General features: G+C 49.9%; 1 protein-coding gene across 5 annotated transcripts; it reads right to left on the bottom strand.

Moving 5' to 3' along the window:
* Positions 1-2,059: 2,059 nt before the first annotated feature.
* On the bottom strand, positions 2,060-18,450 carry UBQLN4 (ubiquilin 4). 5 transcript variants are annotated; one of them, XR_014054931.1, is made up of 12 exons: positions 17,402-17,552; positions 15,731-15,882; positions 15,112-15,329; positions 14,275-14,537; positions 11,948-12,106; positions 7,852-8,077; positions 6,630-6,769; positions 6,054-6,137; positions 5,771-5,886; positions 5,387-5,573; positions 4,273-4,399; positions 2,060-3,869 (listed from the first exon to the last, which is right to left on the bottom strand). XR_014054931.1 is itself a non-coding variant. In XM_081494286.1 (11 exons), exons 1-11 carry the CDS (start codon positions 17,507-17,509, stop codon positions 3,717-3,719), a joined length of 1,806 nt encoding a protein of 601 aa, XP_081350412.1. In that variant the 5' UTR covers positions 17,510-17,552; the 3' UTR covers positions 2,060-3,716. The 5 variants fall into 5 exon arrangements, 4 of the variants coding, with proteins under 4 accessions (XP_081350412.1, XP_081350413.1, XP_081350415.1 ...); XM_081494286.1 differs by lacking the exon at positions 4,273-4,399; XM_081494287.1 differs by lacking the exon at positions 4,273-4,399 and having other exon boundaries at positions 15,166-15,329.
* Between the last annotated feature and the right edge of the window lie 64 nt (positions 18,451-18,514).

Raw genomic sequence — 18,514 nt, 5'->3', positions numbered from 1 at the left:
CCTTAGTTTCTTTGGGATATTTGCTTTTCCCTTTTTGCAGAGTTTAAGTCATTGGGTTTCCTGAATCGTGAATTGATGGCTTTCATCAATTGTAGATAATTCTGACATTATTTCTTCAGATTGCTTTTTTCCATTTCTCTCCTCTCCTTGGACTCCAATTAAACATAGTTTAGCCCAACTTCCTGTCTCTTCTGTATTTTCCATCCCTATTTTTCAAGTTTCATTCTGTTTCTATAATCTACCAATTCTCTCCTCAGCTATGTCTAGCCTGCAGTTAAACCCATCTATTGAGATCTTAATTTCATTTATTTTATTTTTCTAGCTAAAATTTCTATTTGGTCCTTTTCCAATTGTGCTATGTCTGTTTGTGCAGTTTCAGGTCTCTGCTGAAATTTCCAAGCCTTGCTTTTATCTTAACTGTTATACATTTATTTCTGCATAACTCCAGTACATGGAATTGTCTGTTTGTTGTCTCTCATTTCCTTTTAAGGGTGTCATTTCAGGTTTGCTTTCTTCAGGCTCTTGACTAATTCTCATTGTGGTTGATGTTATATTTGAAAAATTATTAATTACAATACTTTTGAGGTCCAGATTGGTGTTAAGTTCCTTGAGATTTCTGCTTGCTTCTCCCAAGCATTTGGAGATGCTACACATATGGATCATCTTATTCCAAGTTCAAGAAGAGAGTTTCTGACCACCCAGAATGGTGGGACACCGGGCTGCAGAATACAACTGGTTTCCTTCTGATTCATCCTTAGGGATTCCTAGTCCAGCTCGATCTTTACCAGCATCCCTATATTTAGCTACCCCAGATTCTGATTTTTTTCTTCCTTTAGATCTCATCCTTCAAGGCCCTCAAAAGCATAGCTCAGCCTCTCGGAAACCTTTTCCCAATTGGAAAAGCCCCCTGGGCAAAGGCAGCCCTGGAGTCTTCTTTTCTCTCTGGATTCCCAGTCAACCTTTGTTAGTCCTTTGATTTTTGATACTTTTCATGTTTAAAATTTTAGAGGGCTGGTCTGAAACATCCAGCCTACCATTATTAGAAGTGGAACCTCCCCCTCACTTTATTCCAGATATTACAGAACTCTAGCCCATAACCTCACTATACAAAAGATAAAACTGTAGACATATGAAGACTTCGTTAGGCTCACACTAATTAGTTGTAGAGCAGGGATTTCCAGGTGGCACTAGCAGTAAAAAATCCACTTCCCAAGGCAGGAGACATGGAGACGTGGGTTCGATCCCTTGGTCGGGAAGATACCCTGGAGGAGGGCATGGCAACTCACTTCAGTATTCTTGCCTGGAGAATCCCCATGGACAGCGGAGCCTGGTGGGCTACCATCCATAGGGTCACAGAGTAAGACACAACTGAAGAGACTTAGCAGCAGCAGCAGTCGTAGAGCTAGTTTTTAGCCTCAGAGCTTAAGACTAATTAATAACTGCTAAACTCCACTTACATAAAATCTGGATGTAAGGGTTTGTTTTGACCTTTTTACCTGGGGTAAGGAGAGGAGAGTCTTGCCAAAAGATCAGAGCATGGAAGCAAGGACTTAGCCATATTCCTAGCACTTTTCAAACATTCCTCTCCCAGCCCTGACTTATGGGAGTGGTGGGTGGGGTGGGATCTGATAACTTATGGTCTGGCAATGAGGAATCCAAGAGAACAATCCTTTCCATTCCTAAACCACAGATTACAGACAGCTGCTTGATCAGTTATCCCTTTACCTTCAATGATTCTGAACACTTTCTTTAAAATATTTTATTTGGTTGTGTTAGGTCTTAGTTGCAGCATGTGGGATTTTCCTTTTGTCATCTGGGGATCTTTTGCTGTGGCGCTTCAGCTCTAGAACGAGCAGGCTTCAGTAGTTGTGGAGCACGTGGGCTTAGTTGCCTGCAGCATGTAGGATCTTAGTTCCCCAACCAGGGATGGAACCCACTTCCTCTGCATTGTAAGGCAGATTCTTAACCACTGGTCTAGATGCAGCTTTACAAAAGCCCTCTAAAACCAAGTGTCTTCAGCCAGCCTCCTCTCCCCCAGGAAACAAACACCAAGACACCCTCACAACAAAGACCATATCATTTATTTACAAAGGCCAGTGTGGGAGTTGGGAGAGGTAGGGAGGGAAAGCCACACAGACATCCTCTCTGGATTGCTTGGGACCATTTCCCACTTGGGAGAAAATTCAGTGCCTCTTGCCTCCATATTCTCAGTAATGGGTCCTCCAAGCAGCTGGGCTAAGGAGCAGAGAGAGGAGGTGATTTGAGCCTCCTCTGTGCTCCACTAGAGTAAAGTCCAATTCCAGATCAAAGTCATCATTGCTGCCCTCTCCTTTCCTTCCTCATATAGAACTTTCTGGCCTGGAGGGAAACAGTGAAAACTCAAGGGCAGGAGCAGCCAGGGGTTCTAGAGAGAAAGACTCCTCCCCCACTATTCCCCCGAAAGCAATGAGGGGAGGGGTAATTAAGGGTGCCGGTCACAGCCCTAACAGCTTCAGAAGGGGTACCCACACTACCCAGTATCCAGAGGCCTAGGAGACCTAGCTCTTCAGGGTGTATATATTCCTGACCTAGACAGGCCCTTCTGCCTATTTCTGTCTAAACCAGAAATCAATAAGGTATCCATCCTCCCACTCAACTCACATGCACATGTGTGCATGCATGCATTCATGCACCCACCCACCCACACACACCCCCACTGCTGGGACAGACCCCAGTCCTCTTCATGTCTTCTGAGCGGGGCTTAAATCACTGGTACCTGGAGATGCGGGCAGGTCCTGGGTTCATGGCAATGTGTGTGAATGTATAGAAGCATGTGTGTTTGAGAAAATGGAACCAATATAATCCCTTGTGAGCCATACTGTTTAGCTTCACTGAACCCTTATCTTTAACTCAAATTTCATTACATCTCTAAGTCTCCTTTGCCAGGCCAAAGCCTGGACTCTGTGGAGTAAAAGAACTATTAGTGTTTCCATTCCCTGTCAATTCCAACTTCCAAGTCCTCTGCTCAGGCTGTGTCCCCCATTCCCTTCCTCCAGAAAGTCTCATTCCCTCATCCCGATTGAGCTGGTCCAGGGCTTGTTAACTCCTGCTCCAGGGGGCTGCGTCTCATGTCTCCCTTCAGACAGGGGGAACAAGCATCTGCCTTCCACTGGGAGTCCCAGCAGACCCCATGAAAGTGATTAGAACAAGGGGTGAGGAGGAAAATCACAGCCTGCTTCACCTGCCCCTCCTTCAGAGGATGGAAGTCTAGCACTGGGTAGGCTGGAGGTGGGAGGGGATGAGGGGAAAGAGAGGAGGAAGAGTTACCAAAAGTAAACATAAGACAAGAAAAATCCCATTGGTAGAGACAGAAAACCCTGTTCTAATAAAGCAGAGAATGGGTTCCTCCTTCAACTCTGCACTGCCACTGAGAAGTGTGAAGGCTGCAAAAGATGGTTGTGGGGTAAGGAGGTGGGGCCAATCAACAAAAACTGAAAATTGTTTAAATAGCTCTGCTCAAGCAGGCAGGACCAAGAGAGAAGGTTCTACAAGAAGTGAAGTAAAATTGGAATTCTCAGAGCCACAGGGTGGGGCCCACCCCTCTAAAGTCACCCTGCTGTCTGGAGAGGACAAGGGAGAAGAACAGAAGGGATGACAAGCTGCAGAGGGTCAGGCTGACAGAGGAACCAAACGCTGGCATCAAGGGAAGGGAGACGCAAGAGGCCCAGGCTGAGGGATTAGGAGAGCTGAGAGCCCAGGAGTCTCTCGATAGCTGCGTTGATGTCCCCTCCTGTGGCAATCAGAGCCTGCAGGTTGGCTTCACGATTGATGAAGCCCATGGAGTTGAGCTGCTCCAGCTGCTGCTGAAATCTCACTTCTGGCGTCTGCACCTGGAGGGGACAAGCCTTGTGAAGTGGGCTCAGGACCAACCCCAGAGGGCCTAGCTGATTCTGAGGGTTTATGATGGAGAGACGAAGTCCTTCTCAGAGTCAACCAATGGGGCAGGGGTCGATGACCACCAAACAGAGGCCAGAGGAGCCGGTGTCCCAAATCACTAAACAGCTGTGTCATCATAAGGCAGGGGGGCATCTTTCTTAAAATTTCAAAGTAACAAATAGGTCTAGATCAGCCAATATTCCTAACTGCTTTCCATCAGCACTCTGGAGATGTTAACAGGCAGTCCAAAAGCCAAATGTTCTGTGGTCAGTAATACCGCCTCCAAACCCGCTCCTGGCAACTGTCACACACACAGCCACATTAAAGATCAGAGCAGGGGCCCCGGAAAACACGAACCTGTTTAATTGTGTTTAACCCATCAACAAACACAGTTATTTACAAAAGAGGAGGCTTTTCATTTTTGACACTCCAAAACACATCTCCTGGAAATGTTTTCCCCAAGGGATGTTCAGGAAGCCATAGCCTAGATCACGAACAGAAGACTCAGGGTTGGAAAGAGCCCAGCAATCGGAGCCCCCAACCCGCAGTACAGGAGCCCTTCCCCACTCTGTGATCTTTTCATCATGATCCACCCACACAATTTAAGCTGGACTGGGCCTTGGAGAGCGCTTCATCCAGCCCTCTCAGTGCCTTGCACAGAGCTGGGCACACTTCCATTTCTGTTGAAAGGCTTTCCCCAGATGTCACAGAGGTCAGAGAAAGGTTAAGGGGCTTACCTGAGGTAATCCCCTGCTCTGCCCTCAAGCCCCAGGCCTAGACTTTGTAGCCCAGGGCTCTGGTCACCTCTCCTTCCAGAATCCTCTTCTCCAGTCTCATAGACAGAGGCTGCTTTATTTATTTTTATTTTTGTTTTGGCCGTACCACATAGCATATGGGACCTTAGTTCCCTGACCAGGGATAGAACCCGTGCCCCCTGCAGTGGAAATGTGGAGCCTTAAACCACTGGACTGCCAGGGAAGTCCCAGACAGAGGCTGCTTTAATTATCAAAAGAGTCCTCTGATACAGCAGAAGTAGTAAAACACAGTGGTTAAAGTGTAAATTCTGGAGCCAATATGCCTCGGTTTGAATTTTAGCTTCATTACTTACTCTCTATGTGACTCTGAGAAAGCCACTTAACCTCTCTGGGATTTAGTTTCCCCCTTTTGTAACACAGAAAGAGTAAGAATAGCTTCCTTGCAAGGCTGCTGTGAAGAATAAAGGAAGTGAGCTCTTACATACAAGGCACATAGACCAGTACTCAGCTGACCCAGTAAGTGCTATTACTATGTTCATCTCCATGTCACAGCTGTGGAAACTAAACTTACGGAAGATCAGTTACTTACCTAAGGCTAGAAAGTAGCAGACCAGGAACTAAAGCCAGGTCTGGCTGACTCCAAAGCCTGCTATTTCCATTTGACTGACACCCTTAGTACTGCAGGGTCCTAGCACCCGTCCCGCTGCCCTGTGTACCTGTGAACTTCCGCTTCCAGCCAAAAGCTGGATCATCTGTTGCATGAGCTGCTGCTGAGCGCTGGAGGCCCCTGCTGGAGATGACGTGACTGGGAGGGCTGGTGAGGAGGTGGGCGCCTCGGGCGCAGACCCGGCGTTGCTGCCTGCCGAGGATGCTGGGGTCCGGGCCATCCCAAAAGAGCCAAGGCTGCAGGCAGGAGAGACCAAGAGGTGGGAGATGGCCTCTGAGAAAAGGATGGGAATGTGAGATCCAGCACGAAAAGCAGTTGGAAGAAAGAGGAAAACAGTTCCTCAGGGACATAAGGGCTGCTGAGAGCAGCAGGAAAAGGGCTTGAGGGGGAGGAGGAGCCAGATCCCTGTTGCCCACTTGCCCCCGCCCCTCACCTGGGTACCAGCCCCGGGGCTTCGGTCTGCAAGGTCTGCAGTCCCTGCTGGATCTGCAGCAGCGCCTGCATGGCTCGGGGATTGGTGAGAATGGAGAGTGACTCTGGGTTCTGCATCTGGTGGGAAACAACATGGAAAGGCAACAGGAGGTAGCAGGAGATAGGAGGTGGCCTAGACCCTGAGTCCAGAGCCAAGTGCGGCCCCTCCCTTAAACTCCACCCACTGGGCCTCTGGGTCTACCCGGGTGGCCCTCAACCTCCACCCATCTAGGCTCCTCACTTACCTGCTGCAGGAAGACCGGGAGCTGCAGGCGGAGCTGCTCCTGCAGCTGGGGGTTCCCCGCAAAGAGCGGCACATTCACCATCATCTGCCAGGGTGAAGGTAGCAGGGGGAGGCCTGGGCCTACCCACCCTCACAATGCCCCCACCGCTTCATCTCCCTCAGCACCCCACCACCGTAGGAAACCGGGCCAGCTTTTCCAAGGATCTCAGAGTATCCTGAAGTCCTAGGTGGGACAGTGAGAGGAACTGGAACTACACTCTGGACAAGGACAAGAGTCAGAAGCCAGTCTGATGAGGATGATAATAGCGAACATTTCTGAGTACACAGGGCTTACTCTGTGCCAGGCCATGTGCTAAGCACTTTATGTTATTAACTCACTTAACCCTCACAACTCTGAGGCAGGTACTATTGTTATTACCATTTTACCGATGAGGAAACGGGATAAATAACTTGCCTGGCTCATGCAGCTAGGAAGTGGCAGAGCTCAATACAGAAACCTAGGCAGTCTCGCTCTGAAGCATTTTGATCATCACAAGTCACAGCCCCCAGCACACTCCCGCTCATGCTAGTTCCATACCTGAGCAGCAAAGTCGGGGTTCTGGGCAAGCGTTTGCATCATGCTGCGCATGTAGGGGGCTGAGATCACGTTCTGCATCAGCTGGGGGTTCTCAGAGATCTGCTGGAGGAGGGCCTGCATTTCCGGGCTGTTGAACATCCCTAGGATAGGAAGGAAAAAAAACAAACAAAACAAGAGAAAAGGGGTCCAAATGGAAACCAGATGCCTCACTTCAATCTACCTTACTTCAGGCACTGAGTGGTTACAAAACTCAGAAAGGCAACAGTAAAGTGGGCACCCAAGTACTGGGGAGTGGGTCCAAGTCTCTCTTGACCCTGAGGTCATCTTGCCCTGCTTTGGCCTGGCTCCTTCACCATCTGCTCTGCTATGGTCAAGCCGGTTACAAACTGGGTCTGATTCCTATCCCTCTGTTCCTGCCACAGGTCAGATAATGTTAGAGATGGAAAGGATTTGACTAAAGATGACCCAGATCAATGGTTTTCAAACTTGTCCTAGCAGCAGAGACCCTTTCCTCAAACTAAATCTCACTAGGAAACCAAGTATGTCAATGGTCTGGTTGGAGCTGGGGCAGAAGGCCTGGAGCCTTTCCCATGTGGTCTTCCCTCATCCTGGCGATGGTCCAGACCCCTCAAAACTCAGAAGTACAATTCTGAAACCATGGATCAGGTTCAAGTCCCTTATTTATGAAATAAGCATATAGAGGGGAAGGGACTTTCCCGACCAAGATATTCCCCAGAGAACAGAGAAATAATGGCATCTACCAGACATCCCTAGGACCATTTATAGTCATAGTCTTGATAAATGGGGCATCTCCCAGGGTTGTGCAGTGCATAACCTACACTTCTGTACAAGGTAGCTCTGTGCATCCCTCTCGCCCAGCCTCACATCTACCTGTCCCTCATTCCTCTCACACACCCCCATCCCCAGTCTGACCCATTTACACTGGATAGTACCAGCAGAGTTGAAAGAGCTTAGAAAGTGGGGCCTGGTTTATTCATGAGCCTTTACCCAGGTTGCTCTTGAAGACATTGGGACAGGGCTAGAACCAAGCCTCACCCTCTGAGGGGTGAAGCCACTACTCCAGGCCACAGAGCCCTATCTGTGGCTTCAATACAGTCTCACCTCTGTCTTCAATATTCTGGAGCAGTGTGAACCCCCTTCAGTCCTGGGCAGAGGGACTGCCCTGGTGACCCCACTCAGCTCCTTCCACCCTAGGACATACCTGACCCCAGGCTAGCCGCATTGATCCCAAAGGGATTGGAGACTGTCGGGTGCACCTGGCTGGTCCCCGATCCTCCGGTGCCCTCCCCACCGGACCCGGGGGCCTGGGAGGTGGGGGGCGAGGGGCTCCAGGGGTTAGGGAGGGGCTCTCGATTCTCAGTCCGCAGAGGCTGGGAGGATGAGCTGTCGGAGTTCCCGGCCAGGGAAGAGAAGGGGTTGTTGCCAAACTGGGAGGAGGGAAAGGTTTTGGGTTAAGGACTGAAACAAATCAGGGAGAAGGGCTAGGCCCTTTTATTCCTCTCACCTAATAGCCTCCCCGTCCCCAGGAAAGGGAGAGAGATCTAAAACTGTGGAGGTCCTCATGTCAATTTCTGGCCTCACAATGGGCAACTTCACCCTCACCCTGCAAGGTGGGAGTTGGCTGATGCTAATGACTGGGAAACTGAACTCCTCAGATAACCGGAAACATCCCCATCTCCCTTGGTGGCTCTAAATATTTGGTTTCTAATCTCTGTGCTCTATAGTACTTTGCACACACCTTTCCTACTATGCAGCGAGATACTTGTTTTCCTTAGCTCTTAAGGGGCAGAGACAATGTCAGATTCACCTTTGCACTCCTGGCCCCTAACACTAGTAGGTGCTCAATAGGTAATTATTGGCTTGATGGGAGCTGACTCTACTCCAACCCCTATTTGCCTTCAGCTCTCCCTTTTCCAGCCATCTCGGTCCAAGTCTAACTCCACTGAACCTTCTTCCTCACCCCCAGATCCCCCATGTGGCATTCTGTCCATCCAGGCACATCACAGTGGAGCCCCTTAGAGGGGAACACCTCTGGCTGAGCACCCTTCCCTAGGTCTTCTCCTCCTCTGTTGCTTCCTCCATGTCATCTCTTCTTTCTCCTCTCCATCCCTATCTTCTTAGACTGGCTGCTTCAGCTAAACAGTCCCCCTTAGCACCAGGCCCCCTAGGATGGTACCCAGGATCATCTCAGGGTCTGCACCCCACCACATGATGGGCTGCCCAAGGTGGCACCCGAACCTGCACCTGAACCTCCTCCCTCTGGACCCGCTGATAGCCAGGAAAGAGCTCTGTCTGAGGCATGTGATGGCTGAGGGAGCCCAGGCCTCCTCCCCTTGCTCAGCCTCCCTCTCCTGTTCCCAGGCAGGCCTTACCCATGCAGGAGGTACCTGAGCAGCCTCAGCCCCACCGCACCAGGGAGTTTCATATCCAGTTACCTTTCCTGTTTATTCAAACAGGGGACCAGCTCCTGCTCTGAGCTGTGGTTCCTTTGCCCTACCAGATGCCTGTTCAGATAATAGGGTTTGCAGGCCAGGGATCATGTACCACAGTTTCAGTCTTTGTCATCACTGCAGATTTCCTGTTCTGGTAACTTGCCTAGCACCCAACCCCACCTAGTTCTGGGTCCTGCTTTGCTCTTCCCCGTACACCCTAAGGCCTGAATCTTTTTGCCGGAACTCCCAAAAGCGATAACGACTGCCATTTATTGAGCACCTACTATGTGCCTGACCCATTCATTCTAATCCTTATAATATCCCTCTAATACACCAGTTCTCAAAGTGTGGTCCTAGGACCTCTGCAAGGTTTAAAAACAATTTTTATAACCCTAAGACATTATTTGCCTTTTTCACTCTCATTCTCTCATAAGTATTCAGGGGAGTTTTCCAAAGGCTACATAACATGTGACAATGCAATGGACTGAATGCAGAAGCAGATCTGATCTGAGAACCCAGCTACATAAGCCAGACATTCAAGAGATCTGCAAAAATGTCAAACAAAGCCATTCTTTCCTCTAAAGTTTTGTTTTGGGAAATAAAGTTATTTTTTAAAAGAGCATGCTGGTTATGTTAATGTGCAATGGCTTTATTGTTATTTTTAAATGAGTTCATAAATATTTCTTTAAATTCTCAGTTTTAATTTCAGATTCGGTGAATATCAATAGACCCAACCCACAAAAACAAAACCTCTTTGGGGTCCTAACTATATAAAGGGGTCCAGAGTGGAACTCCCTAGTAATCCAGTGGTTAGGTCTCCATGCTTCCACTGCAAGCGGTGCAGATTTGATCCCTGGTGAGGGAACTAAGATCCCACATGCTCTGCAGTAAGGCAAAAACAATATTTTTTTTAATAAATAAAGGGATCCAGAGACCAAAATGATTGAGGACTATGCTATAATACATTGTCTCCATTTTGAAAATGAGGCAGCAGAAGACTCAGGGAGGCTTAAGCAACTCACTTAAGATCACAACCACTAAAGAATGGTGGAACAGGTATTTGAATGCAGGCTTGTTGTTGCCAAACACTGTGTTCTTTTAGCTGAGCCAGTGGTTCTCACACCTTAAAGTACATCAGAATTAGCTGAGGGCTTGTTATAAGCCTTGCTTGCTCAACTACTTGAATTTTTTTTAACCAGGTATATGCATTACTTTGATATACATTTTAAATTAAATACTTAAGTAAAATAAAACTTAAATAAACTAAAAACCCACAGGTAATCTTCATAAGCACTTTCTTGCAATTCCTAAAAGCACTTTCTAAAAGTTGAAAGGGCAATGCCAATAATCATCAAGATGATAGTGAAGAATAAGCTGCAGTGGGGAGGGGAGAGTCACTCTACCTGATGCCCAGGCTTAATTAAGACAACATGGCATCATTATAGGGACAGAGCCAGCAAGGTGCACACTAAAGAATCTGCCTGCAGCACAGGAGACCTGGGTTTGATCCCTGGGTCTGGAAGATCCTCTGGAGAAGGGAATGGCAACCCACTCCAGTATTCTTGCCTGGAGAATCCCATGGACAGAGGACCCTGGCAGGTTACAGTCCATGGGGTTGCAAAGAGTCAGACATGACTGAGCGAATAACACTATTACTAGTGATGCCATGAACAAGAAATCTGTTGGGACAGCATGGACTGCTCAGGACATGGTGCTTTTTCCTTTCCACAAGGAAAAAGTAATGTGAGGTCCCACTCTCCTACCTGTGTGCTGGTTGTGGGAGCAGGCTGTTCAGTTTGTGAAAATCCATCAAGCTGAACACTTAGGATATGTGCACCTTTCTGCAGCTATATTATTCTTCAAATGAGACATCTTTGGATGTTTTTAAAAAGCAAGTCTAAAATTACACAAGCAGCATACCACTTCTATAAGGTTGAAAAAATATGCAAAATGATGCCACAGATTATTTATAGATACATACATAGGTAATAAAAGAATCAAAATGACAAACACCAACTTCAGGGTGGTAGTTAGCTCCGAAGAGGGAAAGAGAGGTATGAGATGGGGAAGGGGTATGTGAAAGCTGCAATTCTATGTGTAATATCTTATTTGCTAATGTTAAATATATCTAGGAAAACACACAAGATACTAAAAACATTCATTAACTCCGGGGTAGAAAAGAGAGGGCTGGGAGATGGAAATAGAAGGATCCCTTTTGTATACTTTTATTAAGCTTGTATACCTTTCCACACTTTTTAAATATCCTTTTGTTTACTTTGTGTAACTTCTGAGTTTTGAAACAGGTAAATGCATAATATATTTAGTGTAAATTAAACTTCAATATGAGAGAATGCTATATTTTTTGCATATTTGGAAGAAATTCACAAAGCATTTTTGAAAGCACATATTCCCAAGGCTTAATTCTAGAGATTGATTCAGTAAGTATCTCAAAGGTAGGAATCAGGAATCTCATGACTAACAAGCACCCCAGGTGCTTCTGATGCAGGTGGTCTGTGGACCACACTTGAGACACACTGTGGAAGGGTGGGCTCTTTGACCTCACGCCTGCCCCACAACCTTTGAGCCCTTGGCGCAAGAAGTCTGTCAGAACAATGTCAAAGCCCTTGGATACTACACTGCCCCCACTCCCTAGGGACCTCTGCTATCTTCTGCCCTAGTGTTTCAGTCCCATGCCGAGATGGACCATCCCTGGCTATGGTCCGTGAAAACCACCTTCAAGCCAAGGCCTACCTTCAGGGCACTAGGAAAGGAAAGAGGAGCAGATAGCACCTCAGGCTTGCCTGGGTCTGGGGTGGGTGATCCCGAGCTCAGACTGCCCTCCCACAGCCCAGCCCCTGGCCCCACCTGCTCCCTGGCAGCACTAAACATGGGCTCCTGGATGTCCGTGTACATGCGGCGGAGGGCATTATACCCTCCAGGGATGCTCTCCAGGTTGCTTAGAGCCCGGTCCTGGTTCCGCATCATCTCCTGCATCATGGCTGGATTTCGAGCAAGCTCCATTGTCTGGCGGAAAAGGGAAAGAGAGAGAATGGCTCTGGAACCAGGGGGTCACCAAGCTTGAAAAGAGTGGGCCTTGAAGAGGGGGACCAGGACTAGGGTCCAGGGGCCAGGAACTGACCCAGAGTGGCTGGGAGGAGGGTGAACTGGATTTCCTTTCTCTATTGTCATCTTGGCTCCAACCCTGCCTCTCTGTGGGTATTCTGGTTGATTTTGGGGGGTACAATGATCCCGGATGGGTGAGGGCAGCAGCTTTCCTCCCTCAGGTACAGGGGATCTGCAGAAGTATCAGGGAACACAAGGAAGTTAAATAAGAAAGGACATGAGAGGGACTTCCTCGTGGTCCAGTGGCTAAGACTCCAAGCTCCCAATTTGGGGGGCTCTGGGTTCGACCTCTAGTCAGGGAGCTAGATGCCCAAGCCACAACTAAAGATCCTGCATGAAGACCCAGCACAGCCAAATAAATAAACTAAATAGATACTAAAAAAAAAAGAAAGAAAGAAAGAAAGGACATGAGAAAGGAGAGAAATCAAAAAAGAAAATTAACATACATTGAACAGTTACTACATATAGGCACTGAGCTAAGTAATTTACAGAATTCAAGTCACTTAATCCCCATGATAACTATCCCAAGTATGTATTTCTGTCCCTATTTAGCAGATAAGAAAATAGGTTCAGAGACTCATTGCCTAGGACCCACAGTCAGTTAGCAGTGGAGACAGGGTTCAAGGCCAGGTTGGTTTGTCTGACCAAGACTAGATTACGGCTTCTGATAAATGACCACAAACCGGTGGGAGGAAAGGATTCAAGCTGGGACAATGCTACCAACACCTTCTGGATCTCACTACAGGTCTTTAGCCTCACTGAATCTTGAGAAATAGGATGAGGGCTTTCTCTTAAGAGCCAATGTCTCACTCTCAATAACGAGGGGACACCAGCACATAACAGAGAAAATGAGCATAGCGGCTTCTTGTTCCCATCCACTGGAAAGCTTTCCCTGTCCTTCTTCCTAAATCTGCTCCATAGATGCCTCTTCCAGGACACTTTTATGTCTATGATAAGCCTCTGATCTCTTATTCCACAAGTCATTCATTTACTAAGTACTTATTGAGCGGTAACTATACACCAGGCACTGTTCTAGGCAGTGAACAAAACATATGCAAATTCTTGCCCTTCTGGGACTTACCTTCTGGTGAGTCTAGCACTAGTGTCCACAGTTCTGCTAAGATCATCTACCCTCATCCCCTAGTGGGTGGCCACAAGATGGAGCTCCCGAAGACCAACACCAAACCCTCTTGCCTGGGTCTTCCTTACCCACCTAACCCTCCCTTATCCACCTGGCCCTGCCCAGCCACAAAGGTTTCCAGTCCTATTTTTCATTCCCAGGCCTTTGTGCTTGCTGTCCCTTAGCCCTGAATACTCTTCTCTTTTTTTTCCTCTGGTTCTTTCTTCCTCTTTTGGGTCTCTGCTTGGGCAACACTTTCCTTATGGCCCCCTCTGAGCCTCCGGGTAGGGTCAGGAGCCCTTCTGTGTGCTCCTAAGGGATCCCATGACCATCTCTATGGTAGTACTATCCATGCTGTACTATAAATGCCTTCTTACTTGTCTTACTTCCCTTTGAGACCAGAAGTTCCTGGGGGGCTTCCCTGGTGGTCCAGCGGTTAAGAATCTGCCTGCCAACGGAGGGGACACAGGTTTGATCCCTGGTCTGGGAATATCCCACATGCCATGGAGCAACTAAGCCTCTGCACCACTACTACTGAGCCTGAGCTCTAGAGCCCAAGAGCAGCAACTACCAAGCCCACGAGCTGCAACTACTGAAGCCCGTGTACCCTAGAGCCCGTGCTCTGCAACAAGAGAAGCCACCACAATGAGAAGACCACAACAAAGAGTAGCCCCCACTCGCAACAACCAGAGAAAGCCCATGCAGCAACAAAGACCCAGCACAGCCAAAAATAAATACATAAATAAAACAAATCTAAAAAAAATAAAAAGAAGTAGTTCCTGGAGAGCTAGGCCTATGTCTTTTCATCACTGTACCCCCAGTGCTCAAAACATGGCTGTTGAATGAATGAATGAACAAATCAAGGTAGGACAAGGTAGGAAAAAGCAAGACAGGGCACAGCTGGGTGCCCGGGGTCCTCCACGCCCCCTCAACCTTCTCTCAGACCTACCTGCCTCATGAGCTCAGGGTTGTTGAGCATGTGACTGATCTCGGGGTTCCGCTCCATCAGCTGCTGCATCTGGGGGTTGGCCATGATCATGTGGCGCATCAGGTCGGGGTTAGACATCATGTCCTGGACCAGGGGGTTCTCCATGATCTGTGACAGCATCTCAGGATTGGACATCAGCTGCCTCTGCATCTGCTGCTGCAGCTCCATGAAGTTGGCAGAGCCCAAGCCCAGGCTGCCCAAGCCCAGGATGCCCCCAAAGCCAGCTGTGGGGGAGGGGAGCAGGGCCACAGTTTGTCTCAAGACGCTTCTACCTGGCCAGAGCCACTGAAATCAAGTCACCAGGATGGGCCCCCTCTGCTTCTCACATCTCCTTTTCCCAATCGTTTCCACAGCCCCAGCCCTGATCTGTTGCTGGCAAAGAGATGGGAGCCTACTAGACTGAGACCTCTTTGATGGCCGAGGCTGACAGGCAGGCACGGTACTGAACACAGAGAGGGCAATCAGTGATGGCCTCCTGAATGAGCAAATAAATATTCTCCAACTGGCTACTGTTGGGCCTACCTTTTTCCCAAACTCCAATACCCTCTCCCAGGGTTTTCCACATCCCCAGCCCCATTTCTCCCTTCACTCTTAACATTTCACCATGCTCCCCTCTTCTGGGAAGCCCTCGCAGATTGGTTTCCTCCCCACTTGGCTCAAGCACCAGTGTCTGGAACACTATGTTCAGGGGCCCCAATCCCCATCAGATCAGGAGCGGGATCAATATTCCCCTTTTCTTGGCCTCTCTCCCACTCTACAGACTATAACAGTGTGGTGCCTTCCTCCCTAAAGGCTTACAGAGTATGGATGCAGTGGCACTGGGAGGTCCCTCCCCTGTCCCTGGGGAGGTACCCCCTCCACTGCTCCTTCGGCTTCCACTGCCTGTATCTGAAGTGGCACTTCCAGAAGTGGAGGGCTGGGCAGACGTGGCAGGTGAAGCAGGGGTGGTGGAGGGGGCTGAGGCTGGGTCTGGGGTGGAAGGGGAAGAAGCAGTGGCAGTAGCTGGATCTTGAACCCTGAGAAAGAAAGAAAAATCCTCATTGAAGTGGACACAAAAGGGAAGACCATGATTTCTATGTGTGCTGTGCAGCTACAGCCCTAAACCAAGCCACCTCCGAGGTAACCCTGAGGCTGGGGCAGGGTGATGCCGGGGGCAGTCAGGAAATCGGACAGAGGGAGAAAGGAGCCAGTATCCTTTATCTCCAGGTCATTTAGGGCAAGGTAAGTCAGGTTCCCTGGCCCTGCAGGTCCGATCACAGGGCCTTCTGGCAGCCCATTGAAAAGCCACCTTCCTGGGTCTTGGTATTCCACAGACCTTCCACAGACGTATGATTGAATAATGGGTGAGAAAGTGTCAGATGGGGAAAAACAAAGAAAGCCCAATCTGAAGCTGGACCTGCTCCTCTCCTGAACTTACTTCTGAGGGGTCTTGATGACCAGATGAACAGTGAGCCCATCCTTGATCCCATGCTGGTTCAGTGTGTCCCCATCCTTGAGGATCTTGCCTGCGAAGATCAGGACCAGCTGATCCTGCTGTGCCTTAAATCTCCGGGAGATTTCCTCTTTAAACTGTGATCAAGAGGCAAAGGTCACTGTGGAGGCTGCCTGGGCTCCACCAACCAGGGACCCTGCCTCTCCTTCAAAGCTTCTGCATTCCCTTGCTCCCACCTCTAGTCATGGGAAGTCCTTTCAGCAGTCTTGACTCCATCCTTCCAGCTGAAATTAAGCAGCTCCTTTCTTATCCAAGGGAGCTGGACCAGTAAGAGGCTCCTCTCAGCAACACTCCAGGGTCTCTCACCCTCCCAAGCCCTGCTTCTATCTGCCATTCCCTCTTCAGTCCCAAGTTCCCTCTGAGGGTACTACCTGGGCAGTTCTCTCATGGAAACTCCTTGGCCCAACCCTGTCTCCCTTCAGCCTTCCCTCCTCAGACTTCAAGTCTCTTTCCTCTCTTTATTCCTAGTTTTCTTGTAACAACTACAACAAATAAGTCCCAGTTATTTATAACAGCATTAACTATACATGTTAATTATTACCTCCATTTCAGAGACCAGAAAACTGAGGATTAGAGCAGTTAGATAACTTGCCCTGGGCAAACTGGAACTCAGGTCTTGACATCAAAGCCCAGGCTCCTCTTAACTAAACCCATGGTGCGGGATGGCGGAGGCTGGGGGTGGTGGTGGGGGAAGCTCTCAACTAGAGCTGATTGCAAATTCAGCTTTGCAGGCAAAAATTATTTAAATTATGGAATGTGGTCATTTTATAAGGTCGGGGGGACAGGCAATGATGGCAATAAAGGCTGGCTGGGGAGGGTTAGACTCCCCAAACCTATCACACACACCGTCCCCGCCCCCCATCAACCCAAGCAAATCAAACATACACGCTAAGTAGAGGGTGCACTTGCTAAGCAAAGGCAGCTTCCCTTCCAATCAGACGCCTATCTTAAGCCCCGCCTCTGTGAAATTCTGAAGCAGCCACAGCGGGGTGGTGAACACAAGCAATATTCCCTCATTCACTCATTCAACACATTTTACTAAGCACCTACTGCACACTGTGTAAATCCCAGAGGGGCTGAGAATCAAATGTATCCACTTTAATTTGGAAGAGTAAGAAAGATCCGGACAGAGGGAAATCCTCCCCCTACAGACCAGGCGTCAGAATTCTGGGTGTCCTCTGAGTTCCCCCCAACCTGCGCCCCGCCGACCGCTCTCCGGGTTCAGCACCTGGCCCGGCCCCCACTCTGCCTCTGCGCCTCGAATCTCGACCAGTAACCGGGGCGAACACTCCCCTCAAACCTAGGGTCCTCCCCGCTTCCCAGTGCAAGGTGTCCTCTTCCCACTCTCCACCACGCCCCCAGCTCAGGCCACAAGGCAAACCCCGGCCTCCCTTCCCCAACACGCGCCACGCTCCCCCAGATCACCCTCGCAGGATGCCCCCTACCCGCTTGCCCTTCCCTCCCGCTCCTCCGAGTGCCTGCTGGGCCCCCGCCCTCCACTCCCCGGCCCTCCCGCACGCCCGACAGTCTCAGAGCCACCCGCCTCTTCGCAGACCCCTCCTCCGCGCTCACCCCCACCCCCGCCACCCGTACTACCTCTTTGACCGAGGCTCGGTCGCTGATCACAATTTCCTCCTTGTCCTTGGGGGTCTTGACGGTGACCCGAATGGGGGGCCTCGTCTCGGCCCCGCTCGGCTCCGCCATGCCACCGCCGCCACCCGGCCGCCCGCCAGCCCGCCCCGGCTCCTCCTCCTCCTCCCCGCCCGCCCGCCCGGCCGGCCGGGCTCGGCTCCGGCGCCTCCAACACTCCCCTGTCCCCTCCCCTCCCCAAGGCTTCACCGCCCCCTCCGGACCCGCCACGGCCACAGCGCCCCGGGCGGACTGGGGGGGCCACTGCAGCGGGGTCCGCCCAAGGCCGAGCCCGGGGTCCGACGCCGGGCCGGGCTGCAGCCCCCGGAGAGGTTCGGGGCGGGGGCGGGGCGTGTCCATCGCTGCGGGGCGGGGGCCGAACTCCCCGCGAGAGACCACAGCCCAACGCAGCCCGCTGGAGCCGAGCCGAGGTGCCCCCTGGGCCCAAAGCCGCCCCCGCCCCTCCGCGGGTAACTCCAGCTTCGGGACAAAGGACTTTCTGTGTCGCCGCTTTATCTCCGTTCCCTGTGATAACCGGCCTTTCTCCGGAAGCCCAAATCCTTTCCAGGCCTGAGACCTATCCCGACTTTGAGGTTGAATTTTCTTACTTCTGGATGTCCACCTAAAACCTCGTCTCTAGGACTGACTTTATTCCCCTGCGAGTAGTGGCTTGCACGAAGTCTACAAAGTACAGTTCCAGAGACCTGAATTTTGCCTGCGCGGCCTTTCTGAACCTTGGTTTCCTCAATAGTATCTCTCGCCTCATCTAACCTAACTGTATAATGTAGAAAACTGCTTTGAAAAGTAACCAAAGGTGTACCTGACAAATATAGGGATCTTACTTTTTTTTAATTACTGAATCGTGACTTGTCATGCGGATATGACTTTCCTCTGCTCGAGGGGATTAAATGTCCTTCCAATACTGCCACTGTCCTTTCACTCCCGCTCTTTTCCCGCATAACCGCGTGGTCGCACTGGAAAGGCGAACTATAGTTCCCAGGGTGCCTCGCGAAGCCGCGGAGAACTACAATTCCCAGAGTTCACCGCTGTGGGGCAGGGTTGAGTCGGAACCACAAAATC

Source organism: Giraffa tippelskirchi, chromosome 5 (assembly GCF_054371585.1).
Source record: "Giraffa tippelskirchi isolate mGirTip1 chromosome 5, T2T-mGirTip1v1.2.pri, whole genome shotgun sequence".
Classification (NCBI taxonomy): Eukaryota; Metazoa; Chordata; class Mammalia; order Artiodactyla; family Giraffidae; genus Giraffa; species Giraffa tippelskirchi.
The sequence above is the reverse complement of the archived record's forward strand: the minus strand, read 5'-3'. Positions and strand labels throughout refer to the sequence as shown.

Excerpts from the sequence above, each read along its gene's own strand:
- UBQLN4 (XM_081494286.1), bottom strand. The coding sequence starts at position 17,509 with ATGGCGGAGCCGAGCGGGGCCGAGACGAGGCCCCCCATTCGGGTCACC. Across the intron at positions 8,078-11,947 it reads TTAGTGCTGCCAGGGAGCAG|TTTGGCAACAACCCCTTCTC; the intron begins GTGGGGCCAGGG and ends CCCTCCTCCCAG. Across the intron at positions 3,870-5,386 it reads CTGGAAGCGGAAGTTCACAG|GTGCAGACGCCAGAAGTGAG; the intron begins GTACACAGGGCA and ends TGTCCCCTCCAG.